Source organism: Cetorhinus maximus, chromosome 4 (genome assembly GCF_964194155.1).
Source record: "Cetorhinus maximus chromosome 4, sCetMax3.hap1.1, whole genome shotgun sequence".
NCBI lineage: Eukaryota > Metazoa > Chordata > Chondrichthyes > Lamniformes > Cetorhinidae > Cetorhinus > Cetorhinus maximus.
In genome coordinates this window covers 132,614,636-132,627,225 of record NC_135882.1, presented here as the reverse complement: position 1 = coordinate 132,627,225, position 12,590 = coordinate 132,614,636, and the positions used below count along the sequence as shown (strand labels likewise).

The following is a 12,590-nucleotide window of genomic DNA, read 5'->3' as shown; positions in this document are numbered from 1 at the left end:
CACCTTTCACAACATCACAAAGCACTTTCCAGTCAATTAAGTATCTTTTGAAGTGTAGTCTGTGTCCTCATGTACGAAACATGGCAGCCAATTTGCACGCAGCCAGGCCCTACAAAGAGCAATGTGAAATGGTCGATAGCCTGTTTTAGTGATGTTGGCTGAGATCTTTAGACAGACAGCATCTCATTTAACACATCATTCCTAATGTTCTAGTGCATGAATTGCAAAAGGTTAATATGCAGGTACAGCAAGTAATTAGGAAAGCTAATAGAATGTTATCATTTAGTGCGAGGGGAATTGAATGTAAAAGTAAGGGGGTTATGCTTCAGTTGTACAGGGCATAGGTGAGACCACATCTGGGGTACTGTGTACGGTATTGGTCTCCTTTAAGGAAGGATGTAAGTGTTGGAAGCAGTTCAGAGAAGTTTTACTAGACTAATACCCGGTATGGTGGGTTGCCTTATGAGGAAAGGTTGGACAGGCAAGGCTTGTATCCGCTGGAGTTTAGATGAGTAAGAAATGACTTGATTGAAACATAAGATTCTGAGGGGCCTTGACAGTGTGGATGTGGAAAGGATGTTTCCCCTTGTGGGAGAATCTAGAACTAAAGGTCACTATTTAAAAATAAAGGATCACCCATTTAGGTCAGAGATTAGGAGAAATTTTTTCTTTTAGAAGGTCGTGAGTCTTTGGAACTCTCTTCCTTAAAAGGCAGTGGAAGCAGAGTCTTTAAATATTTTTAAGGCAGAGGTAGGTAGATTCTTGATAAGCAAAGGGTGAAAGGTTATCAGGGTAGGCGGGAATGTGGTATTGAGGTTACAATCAGATAAACCATGATCTTATTGAATGGCGGAGCAGGGCTCAAGGGGCTAAGTGACCTACTCCTGCTCCTAGTTCATATGTTCAAAAGTTGGCTCCTTTGACAGTGCAGCACTCCCTCAGTACTGCACTGGAGTGTCAACTGAGATTATACGCTAAAGTCTCTGGAGTAGTCGTGAATGATAAACCTACTGACTCGAATGTGAGTGCACCAGCACTAGTTGACAGGTCTGTCAGCCAGGAGGGATATGAAGGTGTACAGTGACTAGGATATTACCAGGCATGAGGGGTTACATTTATAAAGAGACAGTGTTGAGAAACTACAGCTGTAGAGGATAAGGATGACCTTCATATTGATCTTCAACATTTTAAAACCTTATGATAAAGTTGTGATATAGATTGTTTTCATTGATTAGTAAGAGAACATAATTTTAAACTAATCACAAAGAATTAAAGGGGAAGCTAGAAAAAATACTTCAGATAGACATTTAATTATCAACAAATAGCTGTTGAAGCAGACTATAATTTTTTAAGAGGGAACTTGATTATTGCTTGAAAAAGGAATGTAACATATTAAAGGATGTGGTGATAAGTCGGATTAGTCTAGGTTATGTCATGAAAATATAATAATTTTCATAATATTGTGACTTAGTGTAAAGGTAGGTTAATAGTGGGGTTTGGATTAGTTTCTCTGTGTGGATGTGTGTGTGTATGGGCAGGATTTAATTGAATTGGAGACAGCCAGTCTGGAGCTTTTGAGTTATCAAAAAGGAAGCTGGGTTTGAAATGATAAATACGTAAACATGGCCGAAGGTTTAGAATGTGAGGTGTGAGGAACGTTTGCATTTTTAGATAAATTAGGTTAGTTTGAATTTCGAAGAGAAGCTAAAGCCAAATAGTGTCTTTATTTTTCCCAAAGGTTACTAATAAAATTAGTACTATGAAAAGATTTATGGTCAGGATCTTTAGGGTGGGGGGCGGCTGGAGTTCCGCCCGACGTCACCCCATGTCATTTCAATTTCAGGTCGGCGGGGGCGCAGCTGAATCACTGAACTGTCAACGGCCTATTGAGGCCATTTAAAAAGTAATTGATGTGATTAATGGACCTGCCCATCCAACCTTAAGGTTGGCGGGCAGGCTGGGAGCCCTGGCGGGTTTCAGAAAAAGCCTGAAACCTCATCCACGGGCAGAATGAGGTTTCATGAGGGTTTTAATAAATGTAATAAAGATTAGAGTTAAAGTGATGGACACGTCCCAACTCATGTGATAGTGTCACATGAGGGGACATGTCAGGGAAATTTTGTTTTTGTACCTTTACCATTTTTAAATGTGGAGCCGATCTCCCTGAGGCAGCACTTAGCCTCAGGGAGATGAGTGCACTCTTTCACGCGCATGCACGAAAAGAGCGCACTCTCAGCTGAGGGAATCTCACCCCCACCCCGCCCGTACAGGGAGCGCTCAGCGCTTCTGGCGGACGTCATGCTGGGCGGACCTTAATTGACCCGCCCACGTAAAATGGCAGCGCTCCCCCGATTGGGGGCGCCAATTGGAGGCGCGCCTGCCCGTCCCTACTCCTGCACTCCCCCCTTACGGGGGGATATTCTTCCCTATATTATGAGAAAAGTAAAGTTGCAAAGACATATTGGAACAATGGAATTTACATTAAAAAGGGAGAAACATGTATAAAGAAGATAAGGCTATGAACAGGGGAGAAGGCATTCTAACACATGTGCGAAAAGCCTCCAGCCTCTGTGCATCAAGTTGCTGTCCACAGGAACTGAAGCTAAGAAAATTCAAAACAAAAACAAAAATACCTGGAAAAACTCAGCAGGTCTGGCAGCATCTGTGGAGAGGAGCACAGTTAACGTTTCGAGTCCGCATGACTCTTCAACAGAACTAAGGAAAAATAGAAAAGGGGTGAAATATAAGCTGGTTTAAGCGGGGGGTGAGACAAGAAGAGCTGGATAGAGGGCCAATGATAGGTGGAGATAACCAAAAGATGTCACAGACAAAAGGACAAATAGGTGTTGAAGGTGGTGATATTATCTAAAGGAATGTGCTAATTAAGGGTGGAAAGCAGGACGAGCAAGGTACAGATAGCCATTGTGGGGGTGGGGTGGGGTGAAGGAATCGAAAAAGGCTAAAAGGTAGAGATAAAACAATGGATCGAAATACATTTTAGAATGGGTGAGAGGAGCAGAGAAATTGAGACGACTAATGTCACGCCGACAGTTCTCAATTAAAAGATCAAGAGAAGGTAAGAATCCAGAGGGAGGGGTCCAGGTGGAGGGAGAATATTGGAGGTGGGTAAAAGGATCCGTTGAACGGGGAGAGGACTCTTGCCCTTTGAATATCACTATCAAAGGTATTGTGTGCTTTGTCTGGGTCTGTTGAAATCTATTTTGTTTTACTGTTGCCTTAACGGAGGTGTAACTGGGAGCTAGATTAATTAGGGAAATTAGGAGTTATCATAGTAGTAATTTGTAGACCTATGTATGTGCTTAAAATCTTTTCTTCTATTTTCTTCTATTAATATGTTTAATTTAGTTTTGCAATAGAGCAGTAGAGCTCTAAGTGTCAGTGGACTTATTACTACTGAATTGAAGGCACGCATCTTGAAATAAAATACAAATCGCATAACAGTTGTGGCAGCTGATTCAAGTTTCCCTCTAAGATTTGAGCAGCTCAGCATTTACCATCCACTGTATCATTACAGTTGGATATTTAGGTTCTGAGGAGCGAGTAGGAGAGTGGGATTAGACTGGATATTAGAGTGTGGGGAATGAGAAAAATAGGATAAGACCCAATAGCTAATGATGGATAGCTTTAGCATGGACTTGATGTGCCAAATGCTTGCTTCTATGCTGTCTCTTTTCCTAGGGTTCTATGAGCTGCTTTATTTATTTAGGGATGTGGGCTTCACTGGCTAGGCCAGCATTTATTGCCCATCCCTAATTGTCCTTGAGAAGGTGGTGGTGAGTTACCTTCTTGAGCCTCTGCATCCATGTGGTGTAGTTAAACCCACAGTGCTGTCAGGGAGGGAGTTCCAGAATTTTGACCCAGAGACAATGAAGGAATGGCGATACGTTTCCAAGTCAGGATGGTGAGTGGTGGGAGGGGAACTTCCAGCAGGTGGTGGTGTTCCCATGTGTCTGCTGCCCTCGTCCTTCTAGATGGTAGTGGTCGAGTGTTTGGAAGGTGCTGCCTAAGGAGTCTTGCTGAGCTTCTGCAGTGCATCTTGTAGATGGTACACACTGCTGCTATTGTGCGTCGGTGGTAGAGAGAGTGAATGTTTGTGGATGGGGTGACAATAGAGTAGGCTCCTTTGTTCTGGATGGTGTTGTTGGAGCTGCTCTCATTGAGGCAAGTGGAGAGTATTCCATCACACTCCTGACTTGTGCCTTGTAGATGGCTTTGGAGAGTCAGGAAGTGAGTTAGTCGCCACAGGATTCCTAGCCTCTGATCTGCTTATGTGGCCACAGTATTTATACGGCTAGTCCAGTTCAGTTTCTGGTCAATGGTAACCCCCAGGTTGTTGACAGTGGGGGATTCAGCAATGGTAATGCCATTGAATGTCAAGGGCTGATGGTTCGATTCTCTCTTGTTGGAGATGGTCATTATCTGGCACTTGTGTGGTGCGAATGTTACTTGCCACTTATCAGCCCAAGCCTGGATGTTGTCCAGGTCTTGCTGCATTATAAGTAACACTCCTCTTGAGCCAAATCATAATGAGGAAAACAACTTGATTTGTTTTTCAAGCGTTGAGTTGAAAAGTATGAGTAGATCATTGTTGAAAATGACTGTGTGACACCAACTGTAGATGCTTTTTGGGTACAGGAGAAGATATGTAAAAGTGATGTACTAGAGGAATATTCGTGATTTTTTGTAAGAGATCCATTATGTTTCCAAACATTGCATTGAGGACTTGAAGAATTTAGACTTGAGGCCTTTGGTGTACGTCAATAAAATAAAGCTTGTACTTCCTGATGGCTGTCTGGGTCAGTTACTCATTCAATGTGCAACTGATCTAAACGGACCAGGGAGGACTTGCCTTCGGTTCCCCTTCTGTGATGGTCTCAGCTGGGGTGACTGTAGAGATCCTGAAACTATCTTCATTGTCCTTGGGTTAGGGAGAGAAATGTTAATGCTCCTGATCATCTATTCTGTAATTTTTCCCCCTACTGAACGGGTGTATATGTAGATGAGGATAATAAACCTTACACTGTAGTGAAACAGCCTTTGGAAATTGTTGATCAGCTTTATTTGTGAACAGTAGGGATTTTTGTGAGCTGCCATGTGGAGTTCCAGGACTCTGCTTGTGTTCTAAACAACCACGTGCAGGAAGTGAATGCAGTCAGAGCAGTTTGACCTCCAGGTTTTGGGCTTAAACAGCAGCTTGGGTCACTGCAGTTTATCCGTAAGGCTGAGTGTTTTGTGGATAGCTCCATTTCTGGAGGTGTCCCCTTCCAGCTTAAGGTTTTACAGACAGAGAAGGCATGGGTGATTGCCAGGTAGCTGAGAAGGATTAGGCAGCTAGTGCAGGTGCCCCCTGAGTGCATCTCATTCTCTAAGCAGTATTCAATTTTTTTATTGGTGAGCATGATGGTTCCTCTGGGGGATGTAGCCAGAGCCAGTGGGGGATTCAGTGTACTGGGGTGAGGGAGTGGGAAGGAATATTGAGAAATCAATAGTGATAGGGAATTCTGTGGTTAGTGGAACAGAAAGGTGTTTCCTTGGTCACAGATGTAAATCCAGAATGGTATGTTGTCTCCCTAGTGCCAGGATCAAAAATATGTCACTAAGCAGCTGCAGAGCACTCTGAGGGAGGAAGGTGAAAAGCCAGAGGTTGTGATCCAGTCACGCGGGTAGAAAGAGGGATGAGATCCTGCAGCCTTATTTTAGGGAGCTAGGAAAGGGACTAGCAAGCTGGACGTCAAAGGTAATAACCTCTGGATTACCCTGGAGCTAAGTGCTAGTGAGTATAGAACTAGGAGGATAGGGCAGATGAATGTGTGGCTGGAGAGATGCTACCGGAGGTAGGGCTTTAGATTCCTGGATATTGGGACCAGCTTTGGGAAGGTAGGACCTGCACAGACTAGACAGGTTGCACCTCAGCAGGGCTGAAACCAATATACTTGCAGGGCAGTTTGTTAATGCTGTTGAACTAGCTTGACAGAGGGATGGGAACCAGGATGCAACGTTAGAAAGGGGAAACAAGGTACGTAAAAGATTGGGAGAGATAGATAGTACAAGAGTAAGGTAGTAGTAAGGTCAAAGGAAGGAGGAAATACAGTAAGATCTAAGTCAGATTGATCATGCATGTGCAGAAATGCAGTGTGTGATAATTAAGATTGGTGAGCTGTAGGCACAATTAGTCACATGGGAATATATAAGGCATGGCTCAAATATCCCTCGATACAGGTTGTTCAGGAAAGAGAAGGAAGGAAAGAGAGGAGGAGGAATGGCAGCATTGATTAAGGAGAATATTGCAGTGTTGAAGATAGAGGATGTCCTGAAGTGGCCATGGCCATTATCTATTTGGTTATTGTTAAGAAACAATAGGGGTACCATTACACTGCTCATTGTATTCTCTAGGCCATCAACTAATGTGAAAGATATAGAAGGAGCAAATTTGCATGGAACTTACAGAGCGGTACAAGTATTATAGAGTAGTGATGGGGGACTTGATCCAAACTGGGATAACAATAGTGTCCAATAAGAGAGGGAGAAGAGTTTCTGAAGTGTGTTCAGGAACATTTTTTTTGAACAGTATGCTTCTCATCCAACAAGGAGGAAGGCATTGCTGGATATGGTTCTGAGGAATGAGGTGGGCCAAATGGATCAAGAGTCAGTAGGGGAACATTTAGGGAACAGTGATCATAGTAAATTTTTAGGTTAACTATGAAAAAAGACAAGCAATCTGGAGTAACAATACATAGCACTTGCGATGCCATGGCATACAAGGCTATGGGCCTAGTGTTGGAAAATGGGATTAGAATAGTTAGGTACTTGTTTGACTGGCGCAGACTTGATGGGCCGAAGGGCCTTTTTCTGTGCTGTAGACCTCTATGACTATAATTGGAGTGGGACCAATTTCAGTGGGGTGAGAATGGATTTGTTCTTTGTATGCAAAAGCAAAATATTGAGGTTACTGGAAACCTAAAATAAAAACAAAAACTGCGGGATATACTCAGCAGGTCAGGCAGCATCTGTGCAGAGAAAAAAATGTGTTCTGATGAAAGATCATCTTGACTTGAAACGTTAACTCTGTTTCTCTGCACAGATGCTGCCTGACCTGCTGAGTATTCCAGCAATTTTTGTTTTTATTTTCGTCCTATGTAAATTCAAATGAATGATTGGCAGGCAAAGCTGCAACAGAAGGTACATTTCCACAAGGGGGAATGTTAGAACAATTGAAGCCTGAGCCCCCTGGATGACAAAAGAGATAGAGAGTAAGATGAAGCAGAATAATAGAATGTATGACAGATGTCTGGTAATAATACAAGTGAGAACCAGGCTGACTATAGAAGGTTCAGAGAGGCAATGAAAATGAGAGAGGCAAAGAGTATGAGAAGAGATTGGCAACTAACAAAGGAAAATCAAAAAGTCATCCATAGGCATATAAATAGTAAAAAGGTAGTAAGAAATGGGGTGGGGCAAATTAGGGTGTAAAGCAATTAACAATTAGCAGTGGGAACTCCAGCTAATTTGGTATTTTCCTCTCCATGCAGAGATGTTGAATCAAGTTGTAGTGGTCCTTATTTATTGTGGTAGTAGTGGCTAAGGGAGAATAAATATTTGAATGAGTGGCTGGCTATTAGTATTTGGGCCTGGCTAGATCGACTGTAGAGTCTTTTCCAGTTCAGGTCCTTGTTCTTCTGTTGTTCCCAGCTGAAGCCAGCAGAATGAGTGTGGATTGGATATTGAATTTTCTGATCTATATTGTTCAGTACCACACATGCAGTAAAGAAGAAAAAATAACTTAAAATTGTCAAGTGCCTTCATAACTTCAGGACATCAAATCGCTGTTACAACCAATGAAATACTTTTGAAATGTATTCACAGTTTAATGTAGAAAAAACTAACCCCCCACCACCCCACCGGACCTCCCTCTAAGAACTTAATTTAAGGTGAAGGTCCATTGCACAGTGAAATCCTCATATCTGTTGTACCTTTTTGTATGATAATCATATTGAGTTGTCCAGATTTTAATGAAGCAAAATTCCCCTCTTTGACAACCTGCAGAAGAGCTGTCATTTAAAGAAAAGGGACGCTCTGAATTGGCCCCACTTCCTTCTGAAGAAATGGCTCCTCCACAAGAACAAATGCTTGATTCCACACGGCAAGCCACAGGTATAAAGCGGCAAAAATTAGAGTGACCTTTGTGTATTTGACTTGCTACAACAGAATTTGATGAATATCCAGGTAAGCTGGGTACCATCAGAGTGCCTTGTTTTTTTTCAGTTCTTGAAAAACTCCGTTTCTTCATTTCTCAACATAGTTGAACAAACAGCTACCATTTCTTAACTTTGAAGGTTTTCCCTTGGTGCTTCTTCCTTCATTATTATTTTTAGACTCACCATCTTGCCTTGCCTCAAACGGAGCTCCCGCATCTCCTTCATTTTTGAAGCTGTCTCTACAAAAAATTCTGTCCTTTCTTTCATGCCAGAAGTTTTTTTTCTCATTGAGAACTTTTAGTACTCTTTAAACCCAATTCTGTCATAACTTTAATGTTGCTGCCATATCTTGGAGTTCCTTCTAGCAACTGTCTTGCACATCTGGACAACGCACAAGGGAAATCCTTGTCTATAAGGTGATCCCTCTCACTTCTAGCCTCCAAGCCATCCCTGGCTCCTATTGCAACCTTGCTTGTCTCTGCCTGTTTTGTACATATTCTATTGTCAGTGCTCCTTTCCGTGGCTTTCCTCTTCTTTTCAGGCTCCTAAAAACCAAGCTTGGCATCATCAAATCACTACTCTGTGATTTACCTCAACTTCCCTTTCATATTTGGCGTATGAATTATAGGCTTAAGCTGCTAAGCTGGCTTTCTTAGAAATAATTCCACATCCCCAAAGGGCTTATACTTAAAAGAAGTTACTTCAAAATGAACATTAAAAAAAAACATTCTGCCATTTGCGTTGCCCTTGACAGCAGCATTAAAGTGCTGGGTCCTCAATGAAAGACCAAAGTTGGAGCTCAGGCTCCAAAAACTTAAGGCACCTTAATCGTTGTGAAATCAGGAAAAGGGCATTGAACGCATTTCTATCATCTGTCTTCCATGGTAACCTATTCCACAACTCTGTTACCCTTTTGGGTGAAAATACTCTCTCTGTTTGCTTCTAATGTCTCTTGAGCCCTAAACCCTAGTGAACTGTTCTGAAATTGTTGCTGTCTTATGCGGGATACCTTACAAATTGGATGGTGAGGTTATTAGATAGATTGGAGAGCTATTCTCCTATTTTTCACTCTGTTTTCTTAAAGATGGTGCCTCTGGCTGGGGTATGAATCCAGAACAACAAGCTTCCCACCAGCACTTTGCCCAAGTGGTCATTCTTCATAAATGAGCCTAGATAGAGAATGTCAGGTTATCTGATCATGTTTGATATTGTAGGAAGCCCAATCTTTCTTTGATCTCTACATATGTATGCACACATATTTTCCAGCATGGTTGTTGGATGGTGGTTGCAAGCGAGGATATTGACTTATACAAAAAAATCCCCTTTGAAGCTTGAGGATGCAGAGGGCAGTTGTAATGCCCAACTGCTGCCAGATTACATCCATATAGCACACAGCAAGAATTGAACTTGGCATACCTAATCTGCACTGCTTAATACCTCTCAATGACATTCAAAAGACAGCTCTTATTTGGTTGTGTTTTACTTTCCTTTTGACTTACAAACCTTTATTGTACTTGTGCAGATTCCATGGCTGCAGTCACAGCACCCTTAGCATTTGAAGAAGACTTGTGGGTTAATCAGGAGGAAGTAACAATTAGCAGCGCCACACTTTCGCCGGCAGAACAAGAATCGAGTAGGTAGAATGAAATTGCATCAACTATGCACATATTGCTGACATCTTTTCTGAATCAGTACTTGTTTTGAGGTGAAGACCTCTGGAGGCTTTGAATGGTTCAAATTTCCAAATAATTGAAGACTAAGTTTTGAGAGTTCCATGGTGATGTAGGTAGAGTTTCAATGATTTATGGAACTGACATGTAAAGATCACGAAAATCACTGATCTGTGTGCTTCCTGATTTCTGCTGCGGTAACAGCAAAGGTGCTGTAGTTGGATTCGGCATTTGTCTGCTAAGGAAAGATGGGATTAGTTCTCCTTAGGCTCATCAAGTGGCAAAAGGATGTGTGTGGACTTTGGGTTAGGATGAAATTGAATGTTGCTGTGATTTCTCTTCACTTTCTAATAGCCTGTATACACTTTTTTAAAAAATCGAATTGCTGTTGATGTTAAGCAAACACCAATCATGATGTTGATGAATTGGGCAGTTAATTTTATATTATCAATACAAGAGTGAGGAGAGAGGTTGGGAGAAATTTATTTATGTAAAGGATAGTTGGACCACAGAATGCTTTGCCACAAATGGCAGAGGTTTTCTACCACTGTCTACCGCAAGCCTATCTTCACTGATTGATACATGCGTTGGGATTCTTACAGTTCCGCGCAGTATAAGATTGGCCTTATTGGCAACCTCGTAAATAGGGCTCAAGCCATTTGTTCACCATGCAAGGTTGATGCTGAAATAGGGTACATTGAAGACATCCTGCGGGATAATGGCTACTCTGATCAGATCATTTCGCGTTGTATAGTGTGCAAACTCATGAACGGACCTAAGGCCATCACTTTCAGCCCTGAAATGTGCCTAGTCGACCTCAGATTACCTTAGAAGGGTAAGGTACCTCAAAAATTTGAGCAACAGGTGAAGCTAGCTGTTTCATGCTGCTACTATGTAGTAGCAACACAAGTGGCATTCGCCACCAATAAGATGCTGTTGTAAAGCCAAAGAGACGTTCTGCCTATCTCACAAAAGAGTAATGTGGAATATGAATTTCAGTGCCAGTGTGATGCTAGATATGTAGGCCGTACATCCCAAAGATTGGCAGATTGTATCAAACAGCATGTCCCAGCCACAGTTCGCAATGGGCAAGGTACAGACCATACCCAACCAGCCTGTGCTTGCAAAACTCAAAGCACAGTGTCCAACATTAGATGTGATTCCGCGATTGGACAGCATTTGCTAAATAACTCTGTGTGTTAAAATTTACGCTGACAAGCAATTTAAGATTGCCAGTCAGTCTTGCAATGTGGCACATTTGCATTTACTGGATACTACATATATTATAACAGGGCCCTGTTCTTTGCAGACAGAAAGAACAAGTAGACACATTGCACCCGTTTCAGCTAAACAAAATAAGCGATAACCATTTGCTGGTGCATTCTTCAGGGCAATGCCTTGACCAATCAAGAGTCAAGCTGCATGGTTTAAATTTCAAACAATGCTTGGCAGCTAACTGTCTGTCACTGTCAACTGGTGCATTCTCCATGGCAATGCCTCTACTAATCAGAGTCCACTTGCCAACCAATCAGCACTGTCTTCTCATACAGCATTAAGTTGTTGCTTTCCCTGGCATTGATATTCTTGCAATTGTCCTGATGAGTGCAAGATGAAAAACTTCGACAAAATGTCTTGTTTTCAACAATATGCAAGGTCATTGTCTATTTTTATGGGTATAGAGCATAAATATTTGAAGTAGCAGTGGATACTGAACTAAAAGGGGTGAACAGAATAGTGGCGTAAAAGCAAAATACTGCAGATACTAGAAATCTGAAATAAAAACAGAAAGTGCTGGAAATACTCAGCAGGCCTGGCAGTATCTGTGGAGAGATAAACGTTTAGAATATGACTATTCTTCAGTACTGAAGAGCACAAATGTGGTGGGTTATATGCTATGGAAAGTGGGAGTGGGGGAGGAAAACTGAAAGGGAAGGTCTGGGATAGGCCAGAGGACAGGAGAGATTAAATGACAAATAGGTCATGGAACAAAAGGCAAAGGCAGTGGTAATGGTTGTAGGAAAGAGACAAAGCATTTGTCCAAGTGAGTGTAAATACTAGAATAATGAACAGCTGTGTCCAAAAGTAAAACATGGAAAACAAAATTCAAATTGGCACATGGCAAAAAAACAGAATCAAAATGAGGGACAGGGTTCATTGCCTGAAATTGAACAGAGTAGTGAATTAGTTTTGAATTGCTCCAACAGAAAGTTGGCATAAACACAATGGGCTGAATGGCCTCCAGTGCTCTAAACTTCTATATTTTAAATGCAAAGTTGGTAACAACATCACTAATTGACTTTTCTTTTTATATGTAAACAGAAAGGGTTTGAAAAGATTTGTTTTTTTTTAAATCTACCAACCTGTTTAGTTACAGAACCTGCAGGAAATCTAATGGCTGAAGTAAAGCTATGGGAAAAAGAGGTGGCGGGGCCTGATTTACCATTGATGCCAGCACAGGAGCACATAGAGTCTGCACAGGACGTAACAGGTGAGCAGTGAAATTTAATATGCTGCATTACTTAGAGCTCACCAGTTGCTTTGTGGGCAAGTGTACTGGTCTGTTTGATGCTGAGTCACACCTATCAGAAGGACCTTGGTTCAATCCCATGTTTGTGCTGAGTTAACTATTCCTAGTCAGAACAGCAGTTACAGTTGCAGCTGTATTAGGAAAGGAATTGTCAACCAAAGCTCCCGCTCTGATGAT

The 12,590-nt window shown here is 41.9% G+C and overlaps 1 protein-coding gene across 9 annotated transcripts in view; it reads left to right on the top strand.

The window, feature by feature from the left end:
- The window catches only part of LOC144679900 (uncharacterized), a 386,990-nt gene that overhangs the window by 243,573 nt on the left and 130,827 nt on the right, over positions 1-12,590 (top strand). For 7 of the 9 annotated variants that reach the window (XM_078540842.1, XM_078540839.1, XM_078540836.1 and 4 more), the window contains 3 exons: positions 8,065-8,172; positions 9,739-9,849; positions 12,255-12,374. In XM_078540842.1, the coding sequence (XP_078396968.1) occupies positions 8,065-8,172; positions 9,739-9,849; positions 12,255-12,374 (339 nt within the window). The remainder of the gene's footprint in view (positions 1-8,064; positions 8,173-9,738; positions 9,850-12,254; positions 12,375-12,590) is intronic. The other 2 variants (XM_078540844.1, XM_078540838.1) reach the window with 1 other exon arrangement.